A 13,540-nucleotide genomic window follows, 5' to 3' on the forward strand; every position below is an offset into this window, starting at 1 on the left:
GGTACAGGCCCAGAGCTATCAAATACTCCTCATCTGTTAACCCTTACATTCTTGGAATCATTCTTATGAACCTCTTCTGGGCCCTCTCCGATGCCAGTACATTCTTAGATGAGGAGCCCAAAACTGCGCTCAGTACTCCAAGTGCAGCCTGACCAATGCCTTACAGAACCTCAGCATTACCATGAGCCCTTAACACCATAAGATATAGGAGCAGAATCAGGCCATTTGGCCCATCGAGTCTGCTCCACCAGTTCATCATGGCTGATCCATTTTTTCTCTCACCCCAATCTCCTGCCTTCTCCCTCTGTCCCTCATGACCTGAACAATCAAGAACGTATCACCCTCTGTCTTAAGTATACTCAATGACTTGGCCTCCACAGCTGCCTGCAGCAATGAAATCCATAGATTCACCACTCTTCCGAATTCCAGTGAGTACAGGCTCAGAGCCATCAAACACTCTGTTTAATCCTGGAATCATTTTTGTGAACCCCTTTTGAACCTGTACCAGTCTCAGCACATCCTTTCTAAGATCAGGGTCTCGAAACTGCTCACAAATCTCCAAGTGTAGCCTCGCATTGGAATTCGGAAGAATGAGGGGTGACCTCATCAAAACCTATCGAAGCTGTGCCGAACATGTCCTTACCTTAGAAATTACCTGGGATCCAGATGGGAATTGGGAAGAGAGAGTGAGGCTGACTCTGCGCAACTCTCCCTCACTTAAATCCAAATCATGCGCTAGTCTCGACACCATCATCATCATAATGGTGTCGAGGTCTTCATCGACGACGACGATGGACGAACCTAGGGTTACCCATAGCTCTCTGTTTTTCTGAGCTCCATGTACCTGTTCAGGAGTTTCTTAAAAGACCCCATCGTATCTGCCTCCACCACCGTCGCCGGCAGCCCATTCCACACATTCACCACTCTCTTAAAACTATGCTCTCTCGTGATAGCCATTTTAGCCCTGGGGAAAAGCTTCTGACTATTCACACGATCAATGCCTCTCGTCATACACACTCTGGGATGTATATATCCTTTGCCTTCCAAAGATTCCAGCCACTGCTGCTGTGCTGTCATCCCTGCCAGCGTTCTTCTCCAATTCTGGCCAACTGCTCTCTCATGCCTCTGAAATTCCCTTTACTCCACTGTAATACTGATACATCTGACATTAGCTTCTCCTTCTCAAATTTCACAGTGAAGTTGGATCATATTGCGATCTCTTGCCCGTAAAGGCTCTTTCGCCTTAAGCTCTCTAATCAACTCTGATTCATTGTACAACACAACAACCCAGAATAGGTGATGGCCGGGGGCCCGACTGATCGGCTGCACTTCGCCGCCGGTGTGTCACTAACCGTCTCCGCCTTGATTCCACAGACGGAGAAATGCCTGTATGTGGTGACGGAGCCGGTCACCCCGCTGGGAAGCTACCTGAAGGCGAAGGCGGCCGTGGGGGGGCTGAGCGAGCCAGAGATCTCCTGGGGCCTCCATCAGATTGTGGTAAGCCTGCCGCTTCAGGCCATTCGCTCCTTCAGAGCTGTGCTGGCTCCCAGTCATTCTGGTCCCACCCTATTCCTCTGCTGCCCTCCCCTCCTCGTGTCAGTTCCTCTTCTCTTTCATCACTGTTTTGTTAAAGTAGTAGGTTCTCAGATTCATCTTGATGAGACAAAGACATAAACTCCAATTATCTGCTTTGAACTACAACACTGTTATTAGGACAAGACAGGACAAGCACTATCTAGGTGTACGTGGGCCCCTCTCACTGCAGCGACGCCATTTACGACTGGCCAGTTGGTGAGGCTTTGGACACTATCCCTGAGCCCCCTCCCTCCGACCGCTCTACCCTTCCCACTGGTATGAAATACTGCAGTAAGTGGATCAATACACAACACCGAACCCGAACTTGTCACTGCTCTCTCGACGAGTCCTGCTCCCGGTCTCCGTCGTCCCATGGCTGTTCCCGCGGTATTACCTTCTCATAGTGACTTCCCGCAGTAGTAATCAAAGCTTCTGCAGCCAGTTCTGTTACGTTCAAGGCCACGGTGGTGAAACATCTGACAAGCACAGAGGTTAACCCCTTACAATACGGTCTCGTGGCGACACTACAGGTAATTTTGTTGGTTGTCTGTGGTATCCAACAATGCCAGACCTGCCCGAGAGAGTTTTTAACGTGGGAAAGCTGTTTCACTGGGGCAGTGCCACTCTTTCGACCAGCAACCAAGTCCGGGTCCAGTGCTATGAGTAGTCATCACAAACTGGGGTCTTCCCTGGTTACAGTGGATGACCGTGATGTCTTCTGTGCCTCGTCGTGCCCTTTGCTGTCCACGGAGCGTTGCGGTGCTGCCTTCATGGCCGTTAGATCTCATCTGTCCAGTCTGCTGGAAATTACTTCACCCACTGGAACAGGCAAGTCCCTATCTCACCAGGGTGTGAGGCCACCAGCTACCCTCACCTGTCAAAGCGGTGTACCGCGGTGTGGCCGCTGTCTTATGCTAACGGCTACTTGGAGCCACAGGTGAGCTGAGTGTTCAGTGTGGACCAGAGGTGAGTGAGCTTTGGTGCATAGAGTTGGGGTGATATATTAGCATGGACAGAGGATTGGTTAACGAATAAAAAGCAGAGAGTTGGGATACAGGGGTGTTTCTCTGGTTGGCAATCAGTGGTGAGCGGTGTGCCATAGGGGTCGGTACTGGACCCACAACTGTTCACGATATACATTAACGATCTGGTAGAGGGGATCAAGTGTAGTGTATCGAAGTTTGCTGATAATACTAAATCAAGTGGAAAGTCAAATCGTGCAGCAGACACGGAGAGTCTGCAGAGAGATATAGATGGGTTAAGTGAGTGAGCAAGGCTGGCAGATCGAGTACAATGTTGGTAAATGCGAGGCCATCGACTTTGGAAGGAAAAATGAAAGAGCAGATCATTATTCAAATGGTAAAAGATTGCAGCACGCTGCTGTGCAGAGGGACTTGGGAGTGCTCGTGCATGAATCACAAAAGGTTGGTTTGCAGGTGCAGCAGGCTATCAAGAGGGCAAATGGAATGCTGGCCTTCATTGCTAGAGGGATTGAATTTAAGAGTGGAGAGGTTACACTGCATTTGTACAGGGGACTGGTGAGGCTGCACCTGGAGTACTGTGTGCAGTTCTGGTCTCCTTACTTGAGAAGGGATATATTGGCTTTGGAGACGGTGCAGAGGAGGTTAGCTCGGTTGAGTCCAGAGATGAGGGGGTTAGACGATGAGGAGGGATTGAGTCGCCTGGGACTGTACTCACTGGAATTCAGAAGAATGAGAGGAGATCTTACCGAAACATAAAATTATGAAAGGTGTCGATAAGATAGAGGCAGGACAGTTGTTTCCACTGGTAGGTGAGACTAGAACTAGGGGACATAGCCTCAAGATTTGGGGGAGTAAATTTAGGATGGAGATGAGGAGGAACTGCTTTTCCCAGGGAGTGGTGAATCTGCCCATTGAAGCAGTGGAGGCTACCTCAGTAAATAGATTTAAGACAAGGTTGGATAGATTTTTGCATAGTAGGGGAATGAAAGGTTACGGGGAAAAGGCAGGTAGGTGGAGATGAGTCCATGGCCAGATCAGCCATGATCTTATTGAATGAGGGAGCAGGCTCGACGGGCCAGATGGACACAACAAGCCCCTTCACCAGAGATGCTGCCCCTCCCTGGACACCCCATGCCCCCTGCAGGTAATTAACTTGGGACATGATAATAGGTTTATCTGTCTGATGTGCATCGAGCAAACAGTGGAAAGAGTCACTTACGATGTGCCTGGAGCCGCTGGCAGGTGTTGCCGTGGTTCTGGCGCCAACAGAGCATGACCACAATTTACTAATCTGAGCCACACACCTTTGGGAAGAAACCAGATTACCTGGAGAAAAACCCGCGAGGTCACAGGGAGAACATGCACACGGCGGCGAGAATCAAACCGCAATCGTCGATCACTGGCGTTTGTGCTAACCGCTATGCTACGGTGCCACCCCCGGGGTGTGGTGGGGAAAACAACAGCACCCGGGAGCTGGGAGACAGAATCCAGTAGTAGTGTAGCGGTCAGCGCAGCATGATCACTGCTCGGAGTACTTCTCCAGCGTCCTCTGCGAAGAAGTATGTACGTTCTCCCCATGTGTGCGCACGGGATTCCTCAGGATACTCCAGTTTCCTCCCACAGTCCGGAGATGCACCGGTTACTCGGTTAATCGGTCACTGTAAATTGTCCTGTGACTAGGTTAGGGTTAAATCATTTTGTTGCCGGGCAGTGCGGCCTGTTCTGCACTCTACCTGGAAACAAATAACTCCTCACGGACGGCACCGGCGCGCGTAATCACACCCAGCTTGCTTGGGCAGGGCGGCAGCAGCACTACCTGCCGTGGCGCATTTTAACGCTGGTTTGTCGCCTGGGAGGCCGTGGGCGAGCAGTTTGAAGGAGAGGTGAGGCTTCAAGGTGGAAGTGCACTGCACTCGGTGCTGTGGGAGGAGTGACGGTTGTGGAAGTTCTCAGCGCGTCAGGCAGTATCTGTGGAGGAAGAGCCGGAGCTGACAGCGTCATGAAGCACCGCAGCACAGAAGCAGGCCCTTCAGCCCATCTGGTTTGTCCCAAACTGTTAATTCGGCCTTCTCCCATTGATCTGCACCCAGACCATAGCCCTGCGTACCCCTTTCATCCATGTACCTTTCCAGATTTTCTCTCAGTCTTTCAACTGAACCAGCATCTTCCACTTGCGCTGTCAGCTCATTCCACACTCTCACCATGCTCCGAGTGAAGAAGATCCCCCTCATGTTCCCCTTAAACATTTCACCTTTCACCCTTAACCCATGACCTCCGGTTGTAGTCCCACCCAACCCCAGTGGACAAAGCCTGCTTGCATTTACCCTATCTATACCCCTCAGAATTTTGTACACCTCCCCTCATTCTCTGACACTCCATGGAATGAAGTCCTAACTTATTCAAGCTTTCCCTAAAACTTCCTGTTGAATCCTGGCAAAATCCTTTTAATTTCCCTGTACTCTTTCAATTTTATTTACACCTTTCCTGTAGGTAGGTGATCAGAACTGTGTACAATTCTCCAAATTAGGCCTTATCTACATCTTGTTCTTTTTACGATCCAGAGAATGAGGATGTCAAGAATGAGGTACAAATCCTGCTGCCTCGAGCTGTTTTATTGTGTATACAACACAGGGCAGGCCCTTCTGACCCAGTGAGATACAAATCCTGCTGCCTCGAGCTGTTTTATTGTGTATACAACACAGGGCAGGCCCTTCTGACCCAGTGAGGTACAAATCCTGCTGCCTCGAGCTGTTTTATTGTGTATACAACACAGAGCAGGACCTTCTTTTAGATTAGATTAGATTAGATTCAACTTTATTGTCATTGTGCCGAGTACAGATACAAAGCCAATGAAATGCGTTTAGCATCTGACCAGAAATGCAAAGAATAGTGTTATTTACAAAATAACTGTGAATAAAAAGTAAGTGCCACAGAACACAAATATAAAAGCACTGAGACAGTACAATATGGGTGCGATACTGCTTAGCGCTGTGATGTGAGGTTCAGCAGGGTCACAGCCTCAGGGAAGAAGCTCTTCCTGTGCCTGCTGGTGCGGGAGCGGCGGCTCCTGTAGTGCCTACCGGATGGGAGCAGAGTAAAAAGTCCATGGTTAGGGTGAAATGCATCCCTGATAATGCTTTTCACCCTGCCCAGGCAGCGTTTACGGTAGATGTTCTCAATGGTGGGCCCAATCAGGTACAAATCCTGCTGCTTCAAGTTGTTTATTGTGTATACAACACAGGGCAGGCTCTTCTGACCCAGTGGGGTACAAATCCCGCTGCTTCGAGTTGTTTATTGTGTATACAACACAGGGCAGGCCCTTCTGACCCAGTGAGGTACAAATCCTGCTGCTTCGAGTTGTTTATTGTGTATACAACACAGGGCAGGCCCTTCTGACCCAGTGAGGTACAAATCCCGCTGCTTCGAGTTGTTTATTGTGTATACAACACAGGGCAGGCCCTTCTGACCCAGTGAGGTACAAATCCCGCTGCTTCGAGTTGTTTATTGTGTATACATCACAGGGCAGGCCCTTCTGACCCAGTGAGCCTGCACCACCCAGCAACCCCGAGAACAGAAAACAAACGAAGGAAGAGAAGAACAAAGAAGTTGTGGTCGTCTTACACACAAAAAGAAACTAGCACAGACAAAAAGGTAACAGCAGTTCAGTGAAGCACACACAAAATGCTGGAGGAAGTCAGCAGGCCAGGCAACAACTATGGAGAGGGGTAAACAATCGACGTTTCAGGCCGTGACCCTTCATCAGGACTAGAAAGGAAGGGGGAAGAAGCCAGGTGAGAAAGGTGGGGGGAGGAGGACAAACTGGCAGGTGATAGGTGAGGGCAAAGGTGGGTGAGTGGAGGGGGCAGTGAAGTAAGCTGGGAGGTGAAAGGGGAAAGGGCTGAGGAAGGAAGAGTCTTGATAGGACACGACAGTGGGCGATTGGGGAAAGGGAAGGATGTTGACAGGCAGATGAAGAGAAGAGGTAAGGGGGCAGAGTAGGGAATTGAAGGGGGGGGACTCCATTCCTATTAAGCCATCAGGAAGATGGGGTAAAATGGAGGAGGTGCAGGTGAAGGCAGCATCAGTGGTGTTTCCAGCTTTCCAGTGATAACGTTTAATAGCCGGATTCACCTACAGAAAAACTAAAAAACTGCTAAAGAACTAGCAAAGCAGCGTCTGGAGCAACAGGTCAGGATGACGCTAGGCTGCGGTATCCATTGAGGTTGTGGCTCGGACTGGTTGTTTTTCAAGTTCGTAGGGATGGTTTATGGGGACAGGGTAGGGTTTAGGGACAGTGATGTGGGCACGTTACTGCTCTGCCCTCAAGGGTGACAAAGGGCGTCTGTGGATGCTGGGCTGCCCCAGGTCGGTGGGACAGGAGGCACGAGGATCAGTTGGTCAGTCGGCTCAGGGTTCGAACCTGGAGTTCAGGAGTCGAAGCCTAATGGCCAGGAGCTGCAGCCTGGGGGCCCATCCATGTGTGAGGGAGGAATGAGGCTTGTTTGCTGTTATTTTCTTGCTTGTTGTCTGCAGTGTTGTTCTGCCAGGCATTGTGGGCATGCTGTGTTGGTGCCAGAATGTGTGGCATCATTTGCAGGCTGCCCCCAACATGTGCTGAGGTGGTGGTGGTTATTAATACAAACGACACATTTCACTGTATGCTAACATGTACACGTGATAAATCAATCTAAATCTGAATTGATTGAATAATTACACCTATATTGGTGATTCTGTACAAATATAATAAGCAGTGGAAAGTTAAACTGCAAGAAAAAAATAACGAGGAGCAGTTATTTTCCCTCACCCGTCAGGCTCCTGAACTGGTGTCGATAACTTCACTCACCACAACACTGAACTGACTCCACGACCCACTGACTCACTTTTAAGGTCTCTACAAATCATGTTCTCAGCATTGATTTCTTATTTATTTATTTATTTATTACTATTATTATTTTGGGTTTTCTTTCTCTCTCTTTGTATTTGCACAGTTTGTTGCTGTTTGCACACTGGCTGTTTGTCCTATTGCATTGGATACGGTCTTGTATTGATTCTGTTGTGTATTTACTGTGAACACCCACAAGAGGTTGAACCTCGGGGTTGTACATGGTGATGTTTATGCACTTTGATAATAAATTTATTTTGAACTTTGAAATAACAATTCTACACTCTAATCCAACACGTTTCTAGGATGTTGTTCATATTCTGTCCTTGTTAATCTTAGCATAATCAGTGTTGGATGTAGCGTCTTCTGTCTTTCAGAAAGCCTTGTCTTTCCTCGTGAACGATTGCAACCTGATCCACAACAACGTGTGCATGGCGGCCGTGTTCGTGGACCGTGCGGGCGAGTGGAAGCTGGGTGGCCTTGACTACATGTACCCAGTGCAGGGAGACACACTGCCGACGCTGAAGGGCTTCCCGGAGCTTGACAAGTACGACCCGCCAGAGAAGACAGACACGAATGCCGGCAGAGGGGAGAAATGGTAAATCACCATGCAAAGGGCCTCATCCTCCTGTTGCTGCGGGGGGGGGTGGGGGGTGTACACAGAAGCTCCTGGTGCTGCTGGGGGGTGGTACATGGCAGCTCCCAGTGGCAAGGATAAGTGATGTTGACATATGGAAGATTCCAGCTGATGTGTGATCAGATGATGTAGAAAGAGCTTCACTCTGAGTCTGACCTGGGGAGTGTATGATGGGACAGTGTGGAGGGAGCTTCACTCTGTGTCTGACCCCGGGAGTGTGTGATGGGACGGTGTGGAGGGAGCTTCACTCTGTGTCTGACCCCGGGAGTGTGTGATGGGACGGTGTGGAGGGAGTTTCACTCTGTGTCTGACCCCGGGAGTGTGTGATGGGACGGTGTGGAGGGAGTTTCACTCTGTGTCTGACCCCCGGGAGTGTGTGATGGGACGGTGTGGAGGGAGCTTCACTCTGTGTCTGACCCCGGGAGTGTGTGATGGGACGGTGTGGAGGGAGCTTCACTCTGTGTCTGACCCCGGGAGTGTGTGACGGGACGGTGTGGAGGGAGCTTCACTCTGTGTCTGACCCCGGGAGTGTGTGATGGGACGGTGTGGAGGGAGTTTCACTCTGTGTCTGACCCCGGGAGTGTGATGGGACGGTGTGGAGGAGGCTTCACTCTGTGTCTGACCCCGGGAGTGTGTGATGGGACGGTGTGGAGGGAGCTTCACTCTGTGTCTGACCCCGGGAGTGTGTGATTGGACGGTGTGGAGGGAGTTTCACTCTGTGTCTGACCCCGGGAGTGTGTGATGGGACGGTGTGGAGGGGGCTTCACTCTGTGTCTATGCCCTGTCCCTGATAATGTCGTGTTCAGGTACTCAATATTATTTTGCTCAGTTGGCCGTGTCTTTATAGTTACTGGTGTGTGGTCAGCGACAGTGTTTGACGTTGGTGCCAGAGAGGGGTTGACAAAGTAGCAACTTCACCGACTCAGCCAGTCTCCATGGAGTCCAAGGGAAGTTTATAAGAAAAGTTTCCCTGGCCTTTTGGAGCAGCTCTGTACGTTGTGGCCATGTGTCCTTTGATACTGAGCAGGCTGTGTTTCAAGATCGGGTAGTGTAACTCTGGACTTGACTGACTCCTACTCTTGTTCCAGGTCAGCCGATATGTGGCGTCTGGGCTGCCTGATCTGGGAGATTTTCAACGGACCACTGCCGAGACTGTCCTCCCTCCGCTCCCTCGGAAAGGTCAGTCCTCGTCCCTCCTCAGTATGAATTTAAAAATATTCAGTCATTTTCAAATAACCCCAACCTGCTCCTTAATACAAACCAGCAGCCCATAACTACCCCACCATAGGTACATGTCATCACCAGGATGGACAAGGGTAACTTCACAATGTGTTTGTATTTGAGACTGGCAGAAACATTTAATACAATCATTTTACACGTTTACTCAGCAACTCCTGCTCTAATGAGCAGCCAGATGGCCTAATTCTGCTACTATATCTGAAAGTTCAAAGGCTGATTCCCTTGCTGCATTAATGGGGAAGACCTTGCAGTACCCAAGATCTTCCCTTGGGGTCATGCTCAAAGTTCATACTACATGTACGGTTGCAAGAAAAAGTTTGTGAACACTTTGCAATTACCTGTTTTTCTGCATTAATTACTCATGAAATGTGGTCTGATCTTCATCTAAGTCACAATAATAGACACACACAATCCGCCCAAACTGAAAACATTACAAACAATTGTACTTCTCATGTCTTTATTGAACACATTATTTAGTTGTTTAATCATTTACAGTCCAGGTTGGAAAAAGTATGTGGACCCCTGTATTTAATAATTGGTGGAATCTCCTTTACACCATAAGACAAAGGAGCAGAAGTCGGCCATTTGGCCCATCGAGTCTGGTCCGCCATTTTATCATGAGCTGATCCATTCTCCCATTCAGTCCTACTCCCCTGCCTTCTCACCATAACCTTTGATGCCCTGGCTACTCAGATACCTATCAATCTCTGCCTTAAATACACCCAATGACTTGGCCTCCAGTGCCGCCCATGGCAACAAATTCCATAGATTCACCGCCCTCTGGCTAAAAAAATTTCTTCGCATCTCTGTTCTGAATGGGCGCCCTTCAGTCCTTAAGTCATGCCCTCTCGTACTAGACTCCCCCATCATGGGAAACAACTTTGCCACATCCACTCTGTCCATGCCTTTCAACATTCGAAATGTTTCTATGAGGATGTTAGCAGCAATAACATCCACCAAACGTTTCCTGTAGCTGCTGATCAGACTTGCACAATGGCGAGGAGGTACAAAACTGTTTCAGTTCTGGAATACCTTGAATGAACAGCCCTCTTCAGGTTATGCCACAGCATCTCAATCCCAGAAGCATTGTAGAACATCCAGGTGGTCTTTTGCAAACTTGAAACATGCAGCAATTTTTTTTTTTTGGAGAGCAGCGGTTTCCTCCGTGGTGTCCTTCCATGAACACCATTCTTGTTCGGTGGTTTTCTTATAGCGGACACAATGAACAGAGACTCTAGCAAATTCTGGAGATTTTTTGTAGATCTTTTGCTGTTACCCCTGGGTTCTTTTTCACCTCCTTCAGCATTACACATTGTCCTCCTGGTGTGATCTTTGCATGATGTCCACTCCCAGGGAGAATAGCAACAGTACTGAGTTTCCTCCATTTGTAGACAATTCATCTTACTGTGGACTGATGAACACACAGGTCTTTAAAAATGTTTTTGTGGCCTTTTCTAGCTCCATGCATCTCTACAATTCTTCTAAGGTGCTCTGAAAGTTGTTAATGCACATGAACAGATCTTTCTTGAGAAGAGCAAGCTCTGTCAGTAACCTGACTTTGTGTGTCTGTTTCATCAGGCAAGGTACCCCGACAACCCACACCTTCAATCTCATCTCATTGATTGGAACACCCGACTCCAAATAGCTTTTGTAGAAGGAATTACCACAGATGTTCACTTACTTCTTTGAACCTAGACTGATTGTTTAAATGATGTAGTCAGTTTAGCGAGACGAAGTGTGGTGTTTCCTCTGTAATCAGATTTCTGAACGGTCTATGAGCACTGCCTTACTATCTTGCTCTCTTCTTGCATTGCTTGTTTTTTATGTACAGTGGGACACATCAGGACCAGTACATTTTGGCCCATTTAAGCGCCATCCCAATTAGCCAAAGTTTAATGGAAATAGTTTTTAAAAAAATGAAAAAGAGGCAAATTGCTTTAGAAAATTACAAGGGTGCCAGGAAGGAACTCAAGAGTGAAATTAGGAGAGCTGGAAGGGACTATGAGGAGGCCTTGGCGAGCAGGATAGGATTAGGGCTTTCTATAAGTATGTAAAGGGCAAGAGGATGAGCCATGTGAGAATCGGAGCAATCAGGAGCGAGAACGGAAACGTGGACGGAGCCGGAGGAGGTAGTGAAGGTACTTAATGAATATTTTGCTTCAGTATTCACCAGTGAGAAGGACCTTAACCGTTGTGGGGATGACTTACAGCAGAGCACATAGACATTAACAAAGAGGATGTGCTGGAGATTTTGAAAGATACTAAATTAGATAAGTCGCTGGGCTCAGATGAGATGTACCCCAGGCTACTGTGGGAAGCGAGGGGGGAGAGTGAGCCTCTGGCGATGATATTTACATCATCAATATGGATGGGAGAAGTACCAGAGGATTGGAAGGTTGCAGACGTTGTTCCCTTGTTCAGGAAAGGGAGTATAGAAAACCCAGGAAATTATAGACCAGTGAGTCTAACTTCAGTGGTGGGCAAGTTGTTGCAGAAGATCTTGAGAAGCAGGGTTTATGAACATTTGGAGAGACATAATCTGATTAGGGATAGTCAGTGTGGCTTTGTCAAGGGCAGGTCATGCCTTACGAACTTGATTGAATTCTTTGAGGATGTAACAAAACACATTGATAAAGGTAGAGCAGTGGATGTGGTGTATATGGATTTCAGTAAGGCATTTGATAGGGTTCTCCATGTGAGGCTCATTCAGAAAGTAAGGAGGCATGGGATCCAAGGATTCCTTGCTTTGTAGATCCAGAATTGGCTTGCCCATAGAAGGCAAAGGGTGGTTGTAAGTGGTTCATATTCTGCATGGAGGTCGGTGACCAGTGGTGTTCCGCAGGGATCTGTTCTGGGACCCCTCCTCTTGCTGATTTTTATAAATGACCTGGATGAGGAAGTAGAAGAGTGGATTAATAAGTTTGCTGATGACACGAAAGTTGGGGGTGTTGTGGATAATCTGGAGGGTTGTCAGAGGTTACAGTGGGACATCGATAGGATGCAGGACTGGGCTGAGAAGTGGCAGATGGACTTCAAACCAGATAAGTGTGAGGTGGTTCATTTTGGTAGGTCAAATTTGAAGACAGAATATAATATTAATGATAAGACTCAGCAGTGTGGAGGATCAGTGAGATCTTGGGGTCTGTGTTGATAGGACACTCAAAGCTGTGTGCAGTGTGGTTCAGAAAGCATATGGAGTTTTGGCCTTTATCAACCGTGCGATTGAGTTCAAGAGGCATGAAGTAATGGTACAGCTATATAAGACCTTGGTCAGACCCCACTTGGAGTACTGCACTCAGTTCTGGTCACCACAGTACAGGAAAGGTGTGGATACTGTAGAAAAAGCGCCGAGAGGATTTACAAGGATATTGCCTGGATTGGAGAGCATGCCTTACGAGAATAGGTTGAGTGAGTTGGGCCTTTTTCTCCTTGGAGCGACAGAGGGTGAGAGGCTTATTTCTTTGGTGGCCGCTCTGATTAATCGATGGCCCAATCCACTGTATTTCTCAATGTAACTTTCAGTGACATCTACGTATTGCACTGTCCTGCTGCTACAAAACAACACGTCAGCTTCTAAACCTGATTCTGATAACTATCGACCTCCATCATAAGTAAATTTAATTATCTGGTCTTCACCAACCTCAGGCAGAGAACTGCAAAGATCCACTGCCCTCTGGAGGAGACTTCCACACAGTTTGGTTTCAAATGACCGTCCCTGAATTTTATAACTCAGCTTATACACTAAATCCCCAAGAAAACAACACCCTCGGAGTTTCGGTGCTAGACCAGCAGCTTTCCCAGAACTTTGGAAAATGGGGTGGTACGGCAGCGTAGTGGTTAATGTAACAGTATTGCAGCACAGCGAACCAAGTCAATTCCCTCTGCTGTCTGTTAGCATCCTGCTTCAACCCTTTACCATTTCCACCTATCACCTCCCATCTTGCCCCTCATCTGGTCTCGCCTGTCACCTGCCAGTTTGTACTCCTTTGCCTTCCCCTCCTCCACCACCTTATTTTGGCTTCTTTCCCCTTCCTCACCAGTCCTGAAAAAGGATCTCGGCCAGAAATGTTGACAGTGTATTCCTCTCCATAGCTGCTGCCTGACTTGCTGAGTTCCTCCTGCATGTAGTATTCGTAACTGTTCTGACTAACTGGGCTGAGAAGTGGCAGATGGAGTTCAACCCAGATAAGTGTGAAGTGGTTCATTTGGTAGGTCAAATATGAT

General features: G+C 48.2%; 1 protein-coding gene across 3 annotated transcripts in view; it reads left to right on the forward strand.

Moving 5' to 3' along the window:
- scyl1 (SCY1-like, kinase-like 1) overlaps positions 1 to 13,540 on the forward strand; it is a 77,076-nt gene that overhangs the window by 14,132 nt on the left and 49,404 nt on the right. For all 3 annotated transcript variants that reach the window (XM_072246036.1, XM_072246037.1, XM_072246038.1), the window contains exons 3-5: positions 1,375 to 1,497; positions 7,818 to 8,038; positions 9,166 to 9,256. In XM_072246036.1, coding sequence (XP_072102137.1) covers positions 1,375 to 1,497; positions 7,818 to 8,038; positions 9,166 to 9,256 — 435 coding nt within the window. The remainder of the gene's footprint in view (positions 1 to 1,374; positions 1,498 to 7,817; positions 8,039 to 9,165; positions 9,257 to 13,540) is intronic.

The sequence above is a fragment of the Mobula birostris genome, chromosome 28 (assembly GCF_030028105.1).
Source record: "Mobula birostris isolate sMobBir1 chromosome 28, sMobBir1.hap1, whole genome shotgun sequence".
Classification (NCBI taxonomy): Eukaryota; Metazoa; Chordata; class Chondrichthyes; order Myliobatiformes; family Myliobatidae; genus Mobula; species Mobula birostris.